The 23,046-nt window shown below is 43.0% G+C and overlaps 1 protein-coding gene across 1 annotated transcript; it reads left to right on the forward strand.

Moving 5' to 3' along the window:
* Positions 1–863: 863 nt before the first annotated feature.
* LOC142718384 (uncharacterized) lies at positions 864–22,582 on the forward strand. Its single transcript, XM_075848748.1, has 9 exons — positions 864–1,135; positions 1,604–1,777; positions 1,862–1,985; positions 15,277–15,440; positions 15,923–16,096; positions 16,179–16,302; positions 19,401–19,498; positions 19,653–19,767; positions 20,957–22,582. The coding sequence occupies exons 1-9, from the start codon at positions 941–943 to the stop codon at positions 22,324–22,326; spliced, it is 2,538 nt and encodes an 845-aa protein (XP_075704863.1). The 5' UTR covers positions 864–940; the 3' UTR covers positions 22,327–22,582.
* The last annotated feature ends 464 nt before the right edge of the window (positions 22,583–23,046 follow it).

A 23,046-nucleotide genomic window follows, 5' to 3' on the forward strand; every position in this document is an offset into this window, starting at 1 on the left:
GAATATAATAGTTACAGGCGCAGTAGTCACATGATGGCGGTGGTGAGATGACGTGTTACATGTGGAGTTACTGTAATATATGATGTATAGAATATAATAGTTACAGGTGCAGTAGTCACATGATGGTGGTGGTGAGATGACGTGTTACATGTGGAGTTACTGTAATATATGATGTATAGAATATAATATAATATAATAGTTACAGGTGCAGTAGTCACATGATGGCGGTGGTGAGATGACATGTTACATGTGGAGTTACTGTAATATATGATGTATAGAATATAATATAATAGTTACAGGCGCAGTAGTCACATGATGGCGGTGGTGAGATGACGTGTTACATGTGGAGTTACTGTAATATATGATGTATAGAATATAATATAATAGTTACAGGTGCAGTAGTCACATGATGGCGGTGGTGAGATGACATGTTACATGTGGAGTTACTGTAATATATGATGTATAGAATATAATAGTTACAGGTGCAGTAGTTACATGATGGCGGTGGTGAGATGACATGTTACATGTGGAGTTACTGTAATATATGATGTATAGAATATAATAGTTACAGGTGCAGTAGTCACATGATGGCGGTGGTGAGATGACGTGTTACATGTGGAGTTACTGTAATATATGATGTATAGAATATAATATAATAGTTACAGGTGCAGTAGTCACATGATGGAGGTGGTGAGATGACGTGTTACATGTGGAGTTACTGTAATATATGATGTATATAATATAATATAATAGTTACAGGTGCAGTAGTCACATGATGGAGGTGGTGAGATGACGTGTTACATGTGGAGTTACTGTAATATATGATGTATAGAATATAATAGTTACAGGTGCAGTAGTCACATGATGGCGGTGGTGAGATGACATGTCTCAATGATCAATAAGTGAGGTTCTGTATGTCACACATGATGTTGTCCCCTGTATGATTTCCAGCTTCTCCTTTCTTCATAAAGACGTCTGCAGTACTAGATCCTCCAGTTCCTCCAGTTTTCTCATATTCTCCTCCACAACGTTCCTTCTCCTGAATGACCCAGCAAGGATGGACAAGGACAGGGATGAGATGAGCAGAAGAATATTAAACTTCACCTTGGAGATCATCTACCTGTTGAGCGGAGAGGTAAACTTTTCTACATTATAGAACAAGTCACACATGGGGAAGGGACAATACATAATAGGAAGTAATAGGAAAAATCCAGTGTCCTGTATAACAGCGTCCAGACCATCCAAGTGCCGTCAAGAAGCCAACAGCAGAAAAGCTGAAGATCAGCCACCAATATGGTCAGTTATGTGTCATGTCACCAATGCAGCAATAGTAATGTTGTAGAGCAATGAGAATGACAAGGAACCAGGAGGATCGGTATGACATCTATATAGAAACATAGAAGATGACGGCAGGAGAAGAGCACATGGTCCATCTAGTCGCCCCCAATATTATTTCCTTTTTAGTTTTGGCCTCGTTCTATTTTCTCAATGTCTTTTTGTAGGTGAGGTCTCCAGTATTACAGATGTGGGGTCACAATCTCCCTCTTTCTACTGAGGGGGGAATACTGTGTTCAGTTCTCTAAGTGTCTCTCTCCATACACAGGAGTACACAATAGTGAAGAAGACATCAGGTGAATGTACGACTCCCATCATCCATGAGTCAGCAGGATGGAGCGGTAGTCAGTGCCCCATCACAGAGCCTGCCCCTCACTCCCGGATACATGAGAAGAAGATCTTAGAACTGATCTACAAAATGACTGAGCTGCTGACTGGAGAGGTGACGCTGCTGGGAATACTGGGAAATTCTACAGTAACAGCACTGGAGGTGTCTGGGTGATGACAGTATCATTGTGTGTGTCAGGTTCCTATAAGGTGTCAGGATGTCTCTGTCTATTTCTCCATGGAGGAGTGGGAGTATCTAAAAGGAGACAAGGATCTGTATGAGGAGGTCATGATGGAGAACTTCTGTCCACGCACACCACACGGTAAGAAGAGACATATATATATGTAATGTCGGGGTAGGGAAACGGACAAGTGAGCCCTAATCTACCCGCCACTCAGTCCCTGCCTACTTGCAACGACCCGCCCTAGGCAACGGGGTACAACTGGGCGACGGTCCCTACGCTCAATAAGTGCCCGACAGACAAGGGTACACAGAAGCCAGGGAAAAGGGGCAGTTGCCCATGGCAACACCGCGAGCAACAAGAGTGGTGAACGAGCCGAGTCAAACCAGGAGTGTACGAGGTACCAAACGCAGTGCAGGAGAGTAGTGAACAAGCCGAGTCAAACCAGGAGTGTACGAGGTACCAAACGCAGAGCAGGAGAGTAGTCAGTAAGCCAGGGTCGATATAAAGCAGGGTCAAATGGTTAAAGAAGCTGCAGCAGGGCCAGGAAACAAAACAAGAAGAATCACAAGCAAGGAGGAACAGGAAAGGCAGGTATAAATAGACAGAGGGCGGGAGCTAGCTCCGTCTGGCCAAGCTGTGATAGGCTCTCCCACTCCTAAGCCTGCCATCCTGAGTGGTGGAAGATGGAGTCAGTCTCACAGACATAGAAGCAGGTGCAGGCTGATTACCTATGGGCGTGGATACAGACGCTGTGCCTGGCAGATCCTTAACAATATTTATCTATTTTATTTTTTTTGGCCATTACTGCGGGCACAGGCTGGCACTGGTGGCCATGTTAAGAACACCTGCTGCAAGTCTATGATGTGGGGGTTATTACTTTACACTTCTGTGCACATTTGTGGGAAGGGCAATTTATGTGTGGAACAAGAAATTCATGTAGTATTTGTCCCACCAGAGACCACGTGGCTTGTAGTACACACAATTTCCACTGATCTCAATAGCCTTCTGGCTTTTTCCACATTGGACATACATACACAGTCACGTGAGTCTGTTCAGGCTGAGACCGGCCCACAACCCATGATGTCGTCTCTTTTAGACCACGTCCATATTTTAACCCCTTTCTGCCACAGCCGTTTTTCAGTTTTTAATTTTTTCCTCTCCACCTTCCAAAAGCCATAACTTTTTATTTTTCCGTCGATATAGACCTATGGACTTGATTTTTGTGGGACGATTTGTAGTTTTTCATGGCACCATTTATTGTACCATGTAATGTACTAGGAAACGGCGGAAAAAAATATTTGTGGGATAGGAAATTTAAAAAAAAAACAGCGTTTTCCCCATTGTTTTTTGCGCATTGTCTTTACGGAATTCAACATGCAAATAAAATGACAAGTTAATTTTATTCTTAGATGTAATATTTTTTTTTATATTCTACTACATTTACATGGAAAAACTATTTGTAAAGAATTAATTATTCTGTGGATTGAGCGGTATGAGGGAATATATTTTTTGCGGGACGAGCTATAGTTTTTAATGGTACCATTTTGGGGTACATGCGAGGTTTTGATCATTGGCCCCGATACCCCTGAAGACGCTACATCGTAGCGAAACATGTCGGGGTGGCTTCTACCTATATTTTAATAATTGTCCTATTGACGCTTTAGAATCTAACTAATAACTAACTGTATGTAGGGCTCTGTAGCTGTGGTACTTAACCCTTTGTAGACAGAGCTCCTACGTCTGGCACTACGCTGACAGCTGTCAGAAATGGACGTTAACTTTTAAATTTTATTTAGTCTGTCCTGTTGCAAATCGAATAAAGACTTTTTTATTTTTTCTTTACATAATAGTTGGAAAACAGGGCTTATTTCTGCCGGCAGGCAGCCTCTTTTGAATTTAACTGTTCCACGCCCACCAACTATTGAGGTCCTTCCCTTTGTATCTATTGACATGAGGATCCAGGAACGTGCTCAGGAGGTTCGGCGGGAGAGACCTTTCCGCAGACTGGCTCCCTCGTTCCAGAGATCCCTATTGCCTCCTCCTGTTGCTCTACTGAAGAAACTATGCAGGTAGACATAATCAAATTGTCCTAACAGGAGAAACAGCGCAGACGCTTTTAAGGTCTGTGTCGTATTGCGGCCTTAAAAGCCATTTCGTGCGCCAATGTCCAGAAATGCCCAGAAACTCAAGCAACTAGTGTTGGTTGCAGAGACAACCGTAGGTGGGACGACGCCAAACGTCAAAGCCTCTCCCAAGTTATCTATTCATGTAACCATCAACTATGGAGAGACATCACACCCGTCCTCTGCCTATCTGTATTCCAGAGCAGTTTCAAACTTTATCCACCAGGAGCTAGTGAATCTCCTACTTCTACCCACAGTTCTTTTGGGGAGACCCCTGGCTGTTGCCTCTGTAAATGGACTACCAATTCCCGATCTTATTCTGTCCGTCATTAAACCACTGACACTACAAATCGGAGTCCTTCACTCGGAAAAGATCACCTTCCTCGTTCTACCTAAAGCTATCAACCTTGTTCTGCTAGGCCTGCCTTGGCTTTGTCTACACACTCCGGTTCTCGACTAGAGTTCTGGAGAAGTCCTCCAATGGGGGCCCAAATGCCTTAACCCCTGCCTGCCACAGGTTCGTCCTGTTTTTCCTCCACTGTCTCAGTCACTCTCCGATCTACCTTCACGTCATGCTAGTTTTGAGGACGTCTTCAGTAAGAAGGAAGCAGAGAGAATTCCTGGTCATCGCATCTACGACTGCCCGGTTGAGTTACTTCCTGATGCCTCACCACCTCGGGGGCGAGTTTATCCTGTCTAACTGCCAGAGACCCTGGCCATGACCGCCTTCGTTAAGGAGAACCTCGAGAGGGTTCATCCGGAAGTCTTCCTCTCCGGCCAGAGCCTTATTCTTCTTCGTGAAGAAGAAGGACGGATTTCTTCATCCTTGTATCGACTACCGGGGCCTGAACCAAATTACCGTCAAGAATAAGTATCCCATGCCGCTTCTTTCAGAACTTTTCAATAGAACTCGTGGGGCCAAGGTATTCACAAAGCTGGATCTACGCGGAGCTTATAACTTGATGTGTATCCGCAAAGGTGACGAGTGGAAAACCACATTTAACACCCGAGACCTCCACCACGAATAACTTGTGATGCCCTTTGTTTATGTAGCGCTCCAGCTGTGCTCCAGGAGTTTGTAAATTACATTTTCTGGGATCTGCTGTATGTCTGTGTGGTGGTCTATCTGGACGACATTCTGATCTACTCACCTGATTTGATAACACATCGGAAGCATGTTCGCCAAGTTCTGTTGCGGTTAACGGGGAATCGCCCATATGCTAAACTCGAGAACTGTGTTCTCGAGAAGAGCTCTCTGCCCTTCCTGGGCTACATCGTATCTGACAGTGGACTCAAGATGGACCCAGAGGAGGTGAAATCCGTCTTAGAATAGCCACGTCCACAGGGCCTTCGGTCCATACAATGATTTCTAGGAGTCGCAAACTCCTATCGGAAATTTATCTCGAACTTCTCGTGTCTGACTGCTGCAATCTCATCCCTCACCAAGAGGGGGGTGATCGCCAAGGATTGGCTTCCGGAGGTAGAATCAGCATTTATTAACCTCAAGAGTGCTTTCACCTCAGCCTCCGTTCTCCATCACCCTGATGCTTCTCGGCAGTTCTTTTTGGAGGTGGGCGCGTCATTTACAGCGTGATCTCGCGAGATCCCGCTTGCTGTCATTAAGTCCCACATAAACATTACCGAAGTGTCGGGATTGTGAATAGCAGACAAGAAATGGACAGAGGCAGCACTTCCAAAAAAGCTTCAGCTGTTTATTCACCCGTGCGACGTTTCAGTCCAACAGGACTTTTTCAAGCATAACGTCATAGGTATATAAAGGCTTGCAAAGCCCAATTGAAATCAAGCAGTGATTAAGACCAAATACAATATAAAATGGATTGCACAAAGACAACGTGCAGTGTTAAAATACAGACATGAATGCCAGTGCACATGTAAATATACTTAATGGTGTTTAAGGGACTTGTACGGAAAAAAAAAAGGTCCTAGATTCAATAGAGTGTTAATGACATAATAACTCGCCCAGTTGTGTATAATCAAAATCATTCAAAAATGTCAATTGCAGAAACCGGAAGGGCTCATTCCTCTTGGTCTCAGCTGTCCATGTGTGTATACAACGTATAACACACATGTGTAATAGAACTGCAATTGCTGCTTGCGATGCATCGCAAAATCCCGTGAGATCGCAAGCAGCTATTCCCGCACATGCGTACTAGATCGCACATAGCGCGGTGGCCATCTTGGCAAAAAGTTACTATCTTAATTTCACGCATGCTCAGTGTGTATTCCATTGTGTAGCGGGCATTTTACTACCTGGAATAGAATCTATCCTATAGGAACGTAATCCAATAGGACAAATAGTCCAAAAAGGGGGGGGGGGGTTTATCCAGGGGAATTTATCAGCTGGGAACACTTGGTGTAGGGTCAATAATGTATCTATATACTGATTATTTTATATGATAAATAGGTATATATCCATCTAAATTTATAGATAACGAAGGCATAACGCCTCCAGTTACCCATTGTTAAGGTTTATGATAGTGTCCTAATAAATGTGAACATACAAATGATTCCCAAAATTAGTGTATACCCACTGATGTAAATGCTAACCTTGAATCAAATTTAATAAATATACCGTGCTGTACTGGTAAAACTTTTCGTTTTGTGGGATTGTGAATAGACATCACGTCCTGGCTGGAAGCGATGTCTATTCACTCTCAAGACACTTCAGTAACGTTAATGTGTGGGTAAGTGACAGTACATCATAATCTAGCAAGATCACTATGTGCTGAGTACATGAATGGAGAGAAGAGTATGACGCTGATTGGTCAGTGTCATACACTTCTCTTTACAACGCCCACTTGGTCAAAAGCTAAAAAACACCCAGTTGTCTATTAAGAAAGTCATTAGCATAAATCTAAAAAATTTATTGTTTTTCTAAATAAAAAACACTTGTATAATCTACATTACAGCGCCGATCACATTATGTAGAAGATAGGGCACTTATAATGTGGAGACAGAGCATCTTTAAGGTACTCATACTCTCTATAGGGGGAAGAACATCAGCAGATTTTTTACACAAAACATTCACAAATTCTCTATACTCAACAGGCAGACCCTGGAGACTGGTGATTGCGACTAGAATCGGCGAAGTAAAACATCTCCCTGAACAAAATTTTCCCACTGCACTAATTCTTCTGAAGTCCAATCAAACACTGGATTAAGGAGGAACAACCAAGGATACCCCAAAATAATTGTATAGGAGGGAGAGAGAACTAACAGAAGAGAAACAGGCTCACAGTGGATACTTCCTTCTGAAAACTTCAGACCAGGAGTACGGCATCTTACCGATCCTCCAGACACACGAGTACCATCCAATAAACAAAGGTCAATGGGTTTCTCCACAGGTGCAGGGATAACCCCCAACTTCGTGGCCAAATCCAAATCTAGAAATTCTGCTGCAGGACCAGAATAAATAAAAGCCTTCATAGAATTGTACATAGGAAGAGAGCACTACAACTACCAACATCTCCATGCTGCTATTATGGGATATCAGAGGACATTACAGGGAGGAGGTATAAGTGGATAGCACTACATCTCCCAGCATGTCCAGACTGTTATTATAGGATTTTAGAGGATATTACAGGGAGGGGTATAAGAGGATAGGACTACAATACCCAGCATTTCCAGACTGTTATTATTGGCTATTACAGGACCTTACGGGGAGGAATATAAGAGGAGAGGACTACAACTCCTAGCATTACCCTGGCTCCAGTTCTTGCTGACAACCTATCGAAGAAGAAAACACTGAATCCATCACTTCTCCACACAGCACAGGGCCCCAACCCTCACCAAGCCCTCACATTACGTGATCGTTACAGGTCCTTTATCCAATACGTCTCTCCACTAATAAGCTCCGCCCCTCCTGCCCCGGTCACATGGTGGTGAAATCATCACAGGTCTTTTAGCCACAAACTATTATATATTGCACTGCTTAGCTACGACCACTCCTGCATCGGTCACATGTTCCTCATGACCCCCTCATGTCACGTGATCATCATCACAGGTCCTTCATCCATCTTACCACTTCTAAGCTCCGCCCCCCTGATGTACCGTTCAAGTGATCTTGATATCGTCACAGGTTCTTCATCCAGTACTACTCTATTGCTGAGCTCCGCTCCTCCTGCGCCGGTCACATGGTGGTGACATCAGCACAGGTCCTTCAGCGATTGCAGCATAAGAGGTAGGGAGCAGTTGATCCCTGTATAAATGTGTATATAGATAGCTGTCAATCATTGAGTGACCCAGCCCACTGGACTCCTAATCCCAGACTGATCGGGATTTTAGTCCCTTCGATACCAACCTCTTTGGGGTCAGTAGTGCAGGAACTTCAGAGAGCGTTAAAGTTGTTATTTCTGTTTTTTGTAGTGGTCTGATGTTTTGTGGGACGAGTCGTATTTTGTAATGACATAATATTAGGTACATACAACTTATTCACTAACTTTTATACATTTTACGGGGGTGTGAAAAAAAGCTATTTTGTTTTTGTTAATGGCGTTTACCGTGCGGTTTAACTGAATGTTCACATGTAGCATCTATGACCCACAACACGCAAGGAAATTCGGCCGAATATTCACCCCAAATGGTGTGCGTATAGTCCTCCGGAATTTCTGATGTGAAAATACAAAAAGGCCTATACTCCCCTCTCCGAGCGTTGCCATAGCAACACGTCCCTGCTCTTCTGGCTGCTCTTTGTCCTGGTGAACCCTGTGATAGCGTTTTTTTCACATGTGACCTTTCCAGTATGTGATTGGCTGCAGGGGTCACATGACATTCTTTATATATATATATATATATATATATATATGTAACCTGCAGCATTGCTGTGAACACGCGGAGTAGCTGGTTCTTGGAACAATGGCGTATGAATAGACGTATGCCTCCAGTCATATGTCATTCACAGAGTGATCTCACAAGATCCCGCTGTGCTGTAAATCCCACAGAAAATTTACTGAAGTGTCGGGAGTGTGAATAGACATCGCATCCTGGCTGGAGGCGATGTCTATTCACCCTCAAAACACTTCGGTAAAGTTAATGTGTGAGTAAGTGACAGCACAGCTAAACATGAATGAAGAGAAGTGTATGACGCTGATTAGTCAGCGTCATACACTTCTCTTTACAACGCCCACTTGGTAAAAAGTTATAAAATGCACGGTTGGTCATTAAGAAATGAATTAGCATAAACCTAAAATTGTTCATTGCTCTAAAATGATCGTGTTTCAAAATAAAAACCACTGTTGTTATCTACATTACAGCGCCTATCAGATTAGGTAAGAGACAGGGCACTTCTACACTGGTGACAGAGCCTCTTTGATGCTCATTTAACCAGAGATGTTTCTACCTCCTGGGCTGAGAGTGCTTCTGCCTCAATCGAGCAGATCTATAGAGCTGCGACATGGTCTAGTCCAAATACTTTTTTTAAACACTATAGATTGGATATAATGTCCAACCAAGACCTTAGCTTTGGCCGTACAGTTTTACAGGCCATTGTCCCCCCTAGAAATAAATCTATGTTAATCCTCCTGGTAGTGCTGTCGTGGAGGAAGAGAGGGAAAAATTATTAGAACTTACCGGTAATTTGATTTTCCTTTAACCTACATGACAGCACCGTGGTTTTTTCCACTCTTTTCCATAAATTTATTTAAAATTCTTAGCCGGTATATTATCAAGTCTCTGGTATTAACTGGAGAGGGTAAGGAGGAGGGGGAATTTAAACTGCTTCCTGTTGTGTCCTGTCCTTTTATAGGCTGGGAATCCCTCCTGGTGGTGCTGTCGTGGAGGTGAAAGGAAAATGAAATTACTGGTAGGTAATAATAATATTTTTTTTTAGCCTGCTTAGGCTTCGTTCACATCTGAGTCAGGGCTCCGTCAGAGCTTGCAGTCAGGGGAACCCATGAACGGGACCCTGACTGAAACAAAAAAGGAAACCATAGGTTTCTGTTTGCATCACCATTGAATTCAATGTTGACAGATCCGGTGCAAATGGTTTCTCGTTTGTCACCGTTGTGCAAGGGTTCTGTCATTTTAACGGAAGCAATACCGTAGTCGACTGCCAAGACATACAAAAATACCACGACACAATTATTTTACAATTCTTTTATAAGAGAATTACAGGCAAAATAATTCCTTAAATACTCCTAAAAAAAAAAGAAAAACGAGATTCAAATTGAAAATCGTCTATATGGTCGAAGGGTTTAAATGACCGTAAGAGTAGTTCTTTCAGGTCTCTAGCCTTTGCGGCAGGTTTCAGGTCTGCCCTATGGCATGACAACTCCCCCTATGGTGAACAACTCCTAAGTGGTAAATGTCAAGTGCAGGAAGGGGTTAAATTAGTAAAATACAGGTTTATACTGAATCCGTATTCCACAAAATAAACTCTGCTCCACTCCACCTGCGCTATGACATGATGATAAGAGATCACACTGCATGGTTCCATTATACTGATGTAACCATCTTTAACTTGATTCTGATAAATTGCTGCAGCGTGATATCACACAACAAAAGTCATTGAAAAAGTCAAGATAAGAGATCTAGCCATTGTTTATTTAATGCATTTAAAGTCAAGGTAAATATGTCTACATCTGTATATAATGTCACCTCAGCTGCCGCAGAACCTCAGAGTTCATGTCAAACATTGACTGTATAGTGTGCACCATGTCTTTTGAGATGTCAGCAATGTCTCCCCAGTATCCGCCATGTGTCAGGATGTCATGAGTCAGGTCTTCCTTGTCTAGGGGGGACTTGTCTTAATTTTACTCTCTTCATCTGAGAGATATGCCAGAAATGTCTGATATATGGGGGTCCCACCTCTGTGTGGAGAACGGGGGTCACCCAACCTACCTGGTGAGGTGATGACTGCATCCAGGTGGAGAATGAATGGAGGGGCGACCACACATTCCACATTAATTAGTACCAGAGGACAATATAGTGGTGTACCCTGGGGACATATACATTATCATATTGTTTGCCCCTCTGTGCACTCCACTCTAGCTATCTGATACTGATGCATGCATCGTTTTCCCTTCACCCCCATTCTACCATCTTATCATATATAGGTTGAATGAGTTTATCTATTATATGGGGTGTACTTTAATGAGGGACCATTCACCCCATTCCCTTTTTTGTATATTATACCTAAGCCGGTAATTTTACTGAATTTTAATAATTCAATATAATAGATCAGGTGATCTTCTTGCCCTTCTTTTTCCCATTTCTTTCCCTTCCCTTTCCATTTGTTTAATTAAATTTGGTGGTGTACATCAGGGCTAAATTGGAAGCAATAAAGGGTCCTCAAGAGGAATTTTTGCTATCGCGACCACACATGTGCACAACTCACTCCATTCACTTGTATAGGAGTTCCATAAACAACCGAGCACGGGCAGGGCCGGTTTTAGACAAAATTTGGCCCTGGGCAAAATTAAAAGTGGGGCCCCAAATCTGGAAATATTGTGCCGACAAGTTTTGTTTTTTACCGCTTCATCAGCGGCACACAAGACAAATTTCGCTATGCAGGCGGAACACGTGTTTATGTGGTATTTCCACATTTGTGGCATATCCACAGGACAGCCCACTGGACTCTGGCCACTGTCTGCGGTAGATCTATGTACCAGAAACAGAGTAGCTCTATTTCTGGTACATAGATGGCTGGGCGCCAGCCATTATCATCAGATAATGGCTGCAGCCCAGCAACAGAAGGTAGGAGGGGGGTCAGGGGTCCTCTTTCTAGAGAAAGGTGCGGGACCCGTATCTTTTGGACATTTATGGCATGTCCTGTGGATATGCCATAAATGTCTGAGATGGGAAAACCCTTTTAATACAAGAGTATATTGCAGACAATTACCAAAGTGATACTCTGCAGGACCAACAGTCCCCACGGTCACACTACAATAAATTTTCAGAATAATTACCCTTACCAACGGCCACCTTCTTATACAATTACACTAGAAGTTTGCCCCACTAGAGTAAGCAGTTTCCCTGTCTCTATTAGGAACAGTCTTTCTTTATAAGAAGTTTTTTCTGTGTTATTAGAGGTTACGTTTTAATATCCATCACACCACTTTTCCTTACTTTTCTTTGTAGTTATTTCTTTTTCTGGGCATGAGGTTCTGTCTTATGAAAATAAATTACAACTACGCACATAACTTTTTATTTGAGTGACTACGTTTTATTGTGTAATGGCAGTCCACACTTGTGTGAGGCTTTGAGGACATTTATCAAACACTGACTGCTGTGTAGGAAGGAGAGGAAGTCCAAATCTAGTGGCGCTATTGTTTTTCGACTGAGGTCACATGACCATTTCCGCCTGTTACTCTCTACTGCCACTCAGCTCCTCTGATTTCTACTCTGCGATCAGTGTTTGATATAGGTCCTGTATACACCGTAATGTCAGTGTGGACTGCTTTTACACACTAAAATTTCATTAAACTTCAAACTGTTGCTGCTCACTTACCCTCCTATGGCTTCTCTTTAGCTCCAGCCACCACTGTATTGTGTCGTGACGCCATAAAAAATCACAATGTTTTGTGTGACAGTGTGAGGACACATGTTTCAGCTTTGGTGCCGCTGTTTTAAGAACCAGGAGGGTTAGTATTAGAGATGAGTGAACCTATTTGGCATGAATTGAATTCGGTCCGAATTGTATAAACTTTTCTGATTAGCCGTAATCCTAAACCTTTGAAGTTATCGGCGCACGAATCGTCCAAATGTCCGCCATTTTGTAGGTTATAGAAAAAATAAGGGTAGAAGAGGAGATTTAAAAAAACCACGATACTCACCACCCACCCTGGTCTTCCGTAGCAACGCGTTCCTGTCGGCAGGTGAGATGACGTAGCTGTCCCATGTGATCGCTGCAGCCTGTGATTGGCTGCAGCACTCATATGGAACAGCTTCGTCATCTCACCTGCCGGCAGGGACACGTCGCTACGAAAGACCAGGGTGGGTGGTGAGTATGGTGACCCGATTGCTTTGTTTGATTCTGACAGGGCTATCGAGGGACTTTCATGGTGAATTTATTCGGACCGAAATGCATCTCCGGGCCGATTCTATAGTATAGGCCCCGAAACTAAATACTCTGGATTCCCCAGGAATCACTTTTTCACTGTCGCACGCGCGTGTGTGTGTGTGTGTGTGTGTGTGTATTATATGTATGTGTGTATATATATATATATATATATATATATATATATATATAGATACACACACACACATATAGGTGCACATTACATACATCTAGTATATTTACACGCTATATACATACAGTATTTACATACACAAGACACAGATTATATTCCACATTTATACATACATATTACACACATTAAACATATATACATACATATTACACACATTATATTACATACATTTATACAGAACACATATATACAAATATCTACACACATATCTCAGATCTTTCCTTTCCTTTCACATTCAATCACTTTCACGCTCCTGTCATTTTCACCTCAAAAACATCTCCAGAATCCGCCCTTTTCTTACGGAGGAAACGGCCAAAACTCTTATTGTTGCTCTGATTCACTCTCATCTTCCCTCTCCTATCTATCCTCAATGCAGCAGCCAGGCTCATATTTATGACCAACCGCTACAACAACGCCTCTAATCTTTGCCAGTCACTACACTGGTTGCCCATCACCTTCAGAAAAAACTTCAAACTTATTACTCTCACCCACAAAGCTCTCCACAGTGCTGCACCTCCTTACATCTCCTCCCTCATCTCTGTCTACCACCCTACTCGGGATCTACGTTCTGCTAACGGCCTTAGATTAAAATCCTCCATAATCCGCACCTCCCACTCCCGTCTCCAAGATTTTTCTCGTGCTGCACCGGTCCTCTGGAATGTGCTACCCCAGACAATCAGAGTAATTCCCAATATCCACAGTTTTAAACGTGCCCTGAAAACACATCTATTTAGACAGGCCTATAACATTCCCTAATCTGACTCCTTTCTATGGCCCCCCTTTTAGATTAGTTATCAGAATAAGCGTCATACACGGATACTGGCTGGTGACCGGCTCATGCAGGTTTATGTGTACCACCCATGTCTATAAAAAATAGCTGAACTATTGTACAGAACAAAAACTGTTACACTTTGTTTCTGCCTTATTTCCTCATAGATTGTAAGCTCTTGCGAGCAGGGTCCCCACTCCTCTGGTTTGAATTGTAAATTAACTGTGTCACTATGTAATGTCTGTTATTGTTTGTTTCATGTTCCCTCTAAATTGTAAAGTGCTGCGTAATATGTTGGCGCTATATAAATATTATTATAACATATCTGCACATTATGCACACACATTACACATAGACTAACCTTTTCTGCACATGAAGTTTGGTGAGTGGAGGAGCATTGACACTACAGTACAGGAAATCTCTTGTGTTTGAGTTTACGCAGTCTCCCTCCCCTTATGTCTGGCCCGACTGCTAAATGCTTGCTGTAAAAAGTTACTACAAGCTAGGCTGAGGTAGCTGATGCAGGACCTGACAGAGACTGAGCAACTAGCCGATTCTGCCGGTGGGTGGGCCCTCCTCTGCTCTGCTATCACACAGTGCTGTCAGCATAGAGAGAGCAGTTTTGTGCTTACAGTCTCTACACTGTTTTTTAGCTGCATTCATCCTCGGACGGGCATCTGAACAGCGGTGCTGAAGCAGGGGGCCCTTTGAGAATTGGGGCCGTGGGCAATTTCCCAGTTTGCCCCTCTAATGCCAGCCCTGGGCACGGCCAGAGGTGGAGCTGCATTTAGGACTTGTTCACATCAGCGTTGGCTTTCCGTACCGGGGTTCTGTCGACGTTTCTGTTGGGTGAACCCCGCAACGGAAAGTCAAACTGAAACCACAGCTTCCGTTTCCGTCACCATTGATATCAATGGTGACGGAAACATTGCTAATGGTTTCCGTTTGTCACCATTCTGGCAGGTTTCCGTTTTAATGACGGAATCAATAGCGCAGTCGACTGCGCTATTGATTCCTTCAGAAAAACGGACCTGGGGACTGTCATCAGCTGCCATGCCAACCAACGGCACCCCCCCCCCCATCGCGTCGCAAGGGGGGCCATTGGAACATCGCAGTGGGCCACCCTTGTTTCTAGTAATTGAAATTCCGCGGTCGCCATTGACCGTGGCATTTAACGGGTTAAACGAGCGGGATCCCTCTCGATACCTTGAAGTGTCAGCTACAGCACACAGCCGATACGCTTGCTCAATGATCAATAAGTGAGGTTCTGTATTTCACGTATGATGATGTCCCCTGTATGATTTCTATCTTCCCCTATCTTTATAAAGACGTCTGCAGTACTAGATCCTCCAGTTCCTCCAGTTTTCTCAACTTCTCCTCCACAACGTTCCTTCTCCTGAATGACCCACCAAGGATGGACAAATACGTTAATGAGATGAGCAGAAAAATATTAAACTTCACCTTGGAGATCATCTACCTGTTGAGCGGAGAGGTAAACTTGTCTACATTATAGAAAAAGTCATACATAGGGAAGGGGCAATACATAAAAGGAAGTAATAGGAAGAATCCAATATCCTGTATAACCGCGTCCAGACCTTCCAAGTGACGTCAAGAAGCCAATAGCAGAAAAGCTGAAGATCAGCCACCAATATGGTCAGTTATGTGTCATGTCACCAATGCAGCAATAGTAATGTTGTAGAGCCTTGAGAATGACAAGTTGGAGGATCAGGATGTCTCTAAATAGAAACATAGAAGATGATGGTAGGAGGGGAGCACATGGTCCATCTAGTAGCCCCCAATATTATTTCCTTTTTAGTTTTGGCCTCATTCTATTTTCTCAATGTCTTTTTGAAGGTGAGGCCTCCAGTATTACAGATGCGGGGTTACTAGAGCTCTATTCGGTCACAATCTCCCTCTTTCTACTGAGGGGGGAATACTGTGTTCAGTTCTCTAAGTGTCTCTCCCCATACGCAGGAGTACACAATAGTGAAGAAGACATCGGGTGACTGTACGACTCCCATCATCCATGAGTCAGAAGGATGGTGCAGTAGTCAGAGCCCCATCACAGAGCCTCCCCCTCACTCCCGGATACATGAGAAGAAGATCTTAGAACTGATATACAAGATGACTGAGCTGCTGACTGGAGAGGTGACGCTGCTGGGAATGCTGGGAAATTCTACAGTAACCGCACTGGAGGTGTCTGGGTAATGACTATCATTGTGTGTGTCAGGTTCCTATAAGGTGTCAGGATGTCACTGTCTATCTCTCCATGGAGGAGTGGGAGTATCTAGAAGGACACAAGGATCTGTACGAGGAGGTCATGATGGAGAACTACCGGCCGCGCACATCACAAGGTGAGATATAGATATATAATTTATAATAATTTTTTTGTTGAAGTGTTAATTCCATTATGTGCAGTATATACAGATATGTGATTCCTGATGTCAGATTACACGTTCCTCGCTTTGCTGCAGTGCTGCACTAGGGAATGGTCACAGATTTGTTGTAGAAGTTTCCTTATAACTGATTGTTGTTGTTTTTGCAGCAGGTACATGAAGTTTTACTAACCACAATCAGATGAGTTGGACAATCACAGAAATTTCTGCAACCATTTTTCTATGTGTGAACATAGTCTTATATAACCAGTGACAGATCTGCGCTGCTATTATATTCTCTACAACATGAGTGTAAAGTTCTACCATGTGGGAACAGCGGATGTGACAATCATATGGAGATATAACAAAGGGTTAATTAAATATCTTCCTTGTAAGACGCAATATACAGGGTTACTGCTAGTAATGTAAAATGTGGATACAGGGATCTGTCCGATTTGTCAGCCGGGGGCATGGAGGTATTTTCCACTTTTGTAGAATTGGGTCTATGTCGTGTAAAGATTGGTTTTCAGCTTCCTCTAAATCTACTGGGATTCGTTAGATATATTAAATACTTGCATTTCCCATAATTTAACAATTCTAGATCACCATTTCTTAGAACTTTGCATTGTACTGTTCCTCTGTTATTCCTCCTAGAAATGTATGAATGATTTGACATCTAGGTGTTACCAACCGAGGGTGTGTCCATACAGTCTGACAATGTCCAAACAGTGCTGACAATATCAAAAGGTGTAGGGACAACTCTTTCACAAGGGGAATGGTAACACCCTTTTTCTCAATTAAATCTTAAATTTACAGTAGGAATAACCGAGGAACTGCATAACTTAGAATTCTGATAAAAGATGCCTCAGTATTGTTGATTCATGGGGAATACAAGTATGTAGTAAAACAGACATGTGAGGTGAGCCGACAAGTCCTCTATAAAGAAGTTTAAACTTGATGGACTTAGACCTTGTTTATCCCACTATCTATGTAACTATGTAAAATGTCTCTCTGTCTATCCTGATCAGCCCTAACATAAAAACCAACTGCCTAATATGGTAAAGGCCGCCCCCGTGCTGCCAAAACAGCTCTGACCCATGGAAATGTGGCATCTCCATGGTATCTGGCACAAGACGTTAGCAAATCCTTCAAGTCCTGTAAGTTGTGAGGTGCGGCCTTCATGGATCGGACTTGTTTTTCCAGCACACCTTACAGATAATTGATCGGATTGAGATCTGGGGTATTTGGAGCCAAGTCAACTCCTTGAACCATTCCTGATCAATATTTGCAGTGTGACGGGGGCATTATCCTTCTGAAAGTGGCCACTACCGTGAGGAATAACGCCATAAGGCTGGGTTCATACGACCATGTTACGTCCGTAATGGATGTTCTGTATTTTGGCCGGAAGTCCCGGACCGAACACAGTGCAGGGAGCCGGGCTCCTAGCATCATAGTTATGTACGATGCTAGGAGTCCCTGCCTCGCTGCAGGACAACTGCCCCGTACTGTAATCATTTTTTTTAGTACGAGACAGTAGTTCCACGGAGAGGCAGGGACTCCTAGCTTCGTACATAACTATGATGCTAGGAGCCCGGCTCCCTGCACGGTGTTCGGTCCGGGACTTCCGGCCGAAATACGTTCCGTCCATTACGGACGTAACATGGTCGTGTGAACCCAGCCTAAGGGGGTATTTGTCTGCAGCAATGTTTAGGTAGGTGGTACGTGTCATATTTACATGAATGCCAGGAACAGCAGAACATTGCCCAGATCATCACACTGCTTCCTTCGGCTTGTAGCCTTCATATAATGCATCCTGCTGCCATCTCTTTCCCAGGTAAGCAACGTTCCCAGCGTCCACATGATGTAAAAGAAAAATAAATTTATTGGACCAGGCCTCCTTCTTCCATGGCCCAGTTCTGATACTGCCTATTGTAGGTGCTTTTGGTGGTGTATAGGGGTCAGCATGGGCACTCTGACTGGTCTGTGGCTACACAGCTCCTTGCGCAGTAAGCTGCGATGCCCTGCGTGTTCTGACACCTTTCTGTTATAGCTTTAAGTGACTTATTCATTAATTTGTCGTACAGTAACTCTTCTGTGGGTTGGGACCAGCTGAGCTCCCCACACACATTAATGAGTCTTGACCGCCAATCACGCTGTTGCCGGTACACCGCTTGTCCTTCCTTGGAGCACTTTTGGTAGGTAAGAACCCTTACATACCAGAAACACCCCACAAGACTGGCAGTTTTGGGGATACATGACCAATTTGGCTTTTGACATTTTACACTTCTCCATGTTTCAAACACATTAACTTAAAGAACTGACTGTTCACTTGCTGTCTATTACCAAAATACCCCCCCCCCCCTTTGTCAGGCGCCATTGTCACAAGATCATCAATGTTCTTCAATTCACCGGTCAGTGGTTTTAATGTTATGTCTGATCGGTGTATACTGTATATGGAGGAGGACAGGGTGGGTCATCTCTATCATAGCGCTGTCATGGTCTCACAGAAAATCAATTACCAGTAAATGTAATCATAAATATAATTTTTTTTCTCCATTCGCCATAACAGCACCAGGGCAAGGAAACTTGGGTGTATATAACCGTAGATCTTCCTCCAACATCTGAGCGGTTTCCCATACCTTGTAGAGGGGAAACTTAGAGAAGTTGTTTTCCTTACTACAGGTACTTTGTCTGACCGTGGGTTCCCTCTCATAAAATTTTTGACTTCCCATATAAGCAGAGGTTATTTTTCCAGGGCAACGACCTGGTACTACATTGGTTGGCACGGGGCACTTATAATAGGACCCCTGCTTCCTGCCGATTTCACGTGTATTCACATCCTTAAGAGGGAAATGCAATTGAATACTATGGTGGAGCAGAAAGCCATCGGTTCCCCGCCGTTCACTCTGGTAGTCCACAATAGGCCTGCAGCTTGCAAAGCACTGGGACCATGGTGCAGTTGGTTAGAAGCACAACATTGTCCTTTTGGCTCTGATAATAAACATAGAAGTGTAGAAAGAAGTGTCTGATATATAGACAGATCTACAGTAGTCATGTAGTCACTGTGTCTCCCACAGATGGATCCAGTAGGCGAAATCCACCAGAGAGATGTTCCAGTCCTCGGTATTCCCAGAATTGGCCAGAGGAAAGTCACAATGTCCCAGAGAATCATCAGGTAGATGAAGTTGATCCCTATACCAAATCTATATAGGGGTGTGTGGAGCTTTTTGGTCCTGTGGTCATAGATTTTGGTGGTTTCTTATGTTGATCTGTTACATTCTTCGCACTCTCTGCTGTATTGTACTAAACTGTTACACATGTGAAATCAGGGGGAAGATCTGACCAATATTAAAGCAGAGGATGAAGCAGACGAAGAGTGGTTGAGGGGCGATCAACCATGTAAGAGTGAAGTGGAGGAGGACATTCCTGGAGGTATTACCACAGGTAAGTAATATTGAATTTAGAAAGTGAATTCAGGGGGTTTCTTGAGGTGAGGTTCCTCCTTGGTTTTACATTACATTAAGGGTATGTTCACACGTGCACATCCGTTACGGCCGAAATTACGGGGCTGTTTTCAGGAGAAAACAGCCCCGTCATTTCAGCCGTAACAGCATGTGCAGGCGCTTGAACGCCGCGTCCATTACGGATGTAATTGGCGCTGCTTTTCATTGGAGTCAATGAATAACGGCTCCATTTACGTCCAAAGAAGTGACAGGACACTTCATTGGCGCGGGCGTCTATTTACGCGCCGTCTTTTGACAGCGACGCGTAAATGTACGCCTCGTGTGAACAGACAAACGTCAGCCCATTGCTTTCAGTGAGCAGATGTTTGTCAACGTATTCAAGCCGTAATTTCGGACGTAATTCCAGGCGTAAAACACCCAAATTACTTCCGTAATTTGGCCGTGTGAACATACCCTAACACTTCAGACAACATGTTATACATAGTGCTGGACCTGAGTGAGCTGTGACTGCACATAGAAGCTCTCTACAAGGTGTTGATCCGGTCATGCACTAGGTTTAGTATCAGATTTTGAGGGGCATCAGCTGCAATTAACAGCTGCAATAACAGCCAAGATCTGAGAAAACTCAGTTCAACCACTTGAGCACAAAGATCAATTCTGATAATTCTCTCGTTGACATTTCCAACCTTGCACTGTGTGTGAAACCACCCTCACAGTGTCGTTTTTCGGCCCTTTTTATTTGTTTTTTTCAGGCAGATGTTACATGATCGTTTATAGCAGGACAACAAATTCTAGAAAAGGAGTCACCTAGTGGCAGTAACTTCATACAGACTTTGCAAGGATAAATTAGACATTTTTTTTGAAGAAAGCAAAATTGCTAGAGGTCAGGTATACTATTAGATTAACACAAGTTTTTAATGAAAAGTTATTGTCCATTTAAAGTGTTTTTCAAAGATTTTTAAGGCTGGAATTAGGCATTACATTTTTGTGGCAGTATTTTTTTGAGCCATAGCCAGTGGTGGTTTTGAAGGGAATGGCTCAAAGCTTTCCTTCCTGCTGGATCCACTTCTGACTGACTATAAAATAAACTGCATATAGCCGAATATGTCATAAATTTGTCTACTTTGTGGTTTGAAAAAATTCTCAAAATCTATTTTTAATCCTAACAGAAGATGCCAGTAAGAACTCTGAGGGAAACTTCATGTTTTCGATAAATTATGAAATAGAAGATGAAGATATCAAGCAGCAGTCTTCAGGAGAAACCCACATTGCCCTTAATGTACATCCAGGACTTCACAGTACAGATCTGTCATATAATTCCCCTAAACATCTTACTTTACATGAGAGAATTCACACAGGGGAGAATCCTTATTCATGTTCAGAATGTGGGAGATGTTTTACAGAAAAATCAAGTCTTGTTACACATAAGAGAAGTCACACAGGGGTAAAGGCATATTCATGTTCAGAATGTGGGAAGTGCTTTAGAGATAAAAGAGGTCTTACTTTACATGACCGAATTCACGCAGGAAAGAAGCCATATTCATGTTCAGAATGTGGAAAATGTTTTAGAGTTAAATCAAGTCTTGTTATACATGAGAGAATTCACACAGGGGAGAAGCCATATTCATGTTCCGAATGTGGGAAATGTTTTACAGTTAAATCAAGTCTTGTTACACATGAGAGAAGTCACACAGGAGAGAAACCATATTCATGTTCAGAATGTGGGAAATGTTTTACACAAAAATCAAATCTTGTTACACATGAGAGAAGTCACACAGGAGAGAAGCTGTATTCATGTTCAGAATGTGGGAAGTCGTTTAGAGATAAAACACATCTTACTTTACATGAGAGAATTCACACAGGAGTAAAGCCATATTCATGTTCAGAATGTGGGAAATGTTTTACAGAAAAATCAAATCTTGTTAAACATGAGAGAAGTCACACAGGAGAGAAGCCGTATTCATGTTCAGAATGTGGGAAATGCTTTTCACGAAAATCACATCTTGTTACGCATGAGAGAAGTCACACAGGAGAGAACCTGTATTCATGTTCAAAATGTGGGCAATGTTTTATACAAAAATCACATCTTACTAAACATGAGAGGAGACACACAGGAGAGAAGCCATATTCATGTTCAGAATGTGGAAAATGTTTTACAGAAAAATCTAATTTTGTAAGCCATAAGAAAATTCACACGGGAGAAAAGCCATTCTCATGTTCTGAATGTGGGAAATGCTTTAGAGATAAAACAGAACTTGCTAAACATGAGAGAATTCACACAGGAGTGAAGCCTTATTCATGTTCAGAATGTGGGAAATGTTTTACAGAAAAATCAACTCTTGTTAAACATGAGAGAATTCACACAGGAGAGAAGCCATATTCATGTTCAGAATGTGGGAAATGTTTTACACATAAATCAAATCTTGTAACACATGAGAGATGTCACACAGGAGAGAAACCATATTCATGTTCACAATGTGGGAAATGTTTTACACATAATTCAAGTCTTTTTACACATAAGAAAAGTCACACAGGGTAAAGGCATATTCATGTTCACAATGTGGGAAGTGCTTTAGCGATAAACCATCTGAGTGATCAGATGAATTGCAATTAACTGCAAAGTCATTCCTTGCCAGGGAAATTGACCCATTTCCACTGCATTTCAGCCGTGCCACAACATGACCTGCTGAAATCATTTTGGTGATGTTGTTGTTAGCTCAGGAGAAAGGGTTGACGAGGACAAGGCAGAAGATATCACTCTGTCATGCTGATTGAATTATAAGGGTATGTGCACACACACTAATTACGTCCGTAATTGACGGACGTATTTCGGCCGCAAGTTCCGGACCGAACACAGTGCAAGGAGCCGGGCTCCTAGCATCATACTTATGTACGATGCTAGGAGTCCCTGCCTCGCTGCAGGACAACTGTCCCGTAGTGTAATCATGTTTACAGTACGGGGCAGTTGTCCTGCAGCGAGGCAGGGACTTCTAGCATCGTACATAAGTATGATGCTAGGAGCCCGGCTCCTTGCACTGTGTTCGGTCCGGGACTTGCGGCCGAAATACGTCCGTCAATTACGGACGTAATTAGTGTGTGTGCACATACCCTAAGATCAGTCTGGTTGCTTTAAAAGGGGGATGGCTTTTAACGTGTCCTTTTTGCCCATTAAGGATGGCGGCGTGGTGACATAGGAACGTCCGCACGCATACGCGAGTGTTCTTTTCCCCGCGATCCCCTCGCTTTAATGCTGAACGCC

Source organism: Rhinoderma darwinii, unplaced genomic scaffold (genome assembly GCF_050947455.1).
Source record: "Rhinoderma darwinii isolate aRhiDar2 unplaced genomic scaffold, aRhiDar2.hap1 Scaffold_463, whole genome shotgun sequence".
NCBI lineage: Eukaryota > Metazoa > Chordata > Amphibia > Anura > Rhinodermatidae > Rhinoderma > Rhinoderma darwinii.

Excerpts from the sequence above, each read along its gene's own strand:
- LOC142718384 (XM_075848748.1), top strand. The coding sequence starts at position 941 with ATGATTTCCAGCTTCTCCTTTCTTCATAAAGACGTCTGCAGTACTAGA. Across the intron at positions 1,778-1,861 it reads CTGAGCTGCTGACTGGAGAG|GTTCCTATAAGGTGTCAGGA; the intron begins GTGACGCTGCTG and ends TGTGTGTGTCAG. Across the intron at positions 15,441-15,922 it reads TCTACCTGTTGAGCGGAGAG|GAGTACACAATAGTGAAGAA; the intron begins GTAAACTTGTCT and ends CCCCATACGCAG.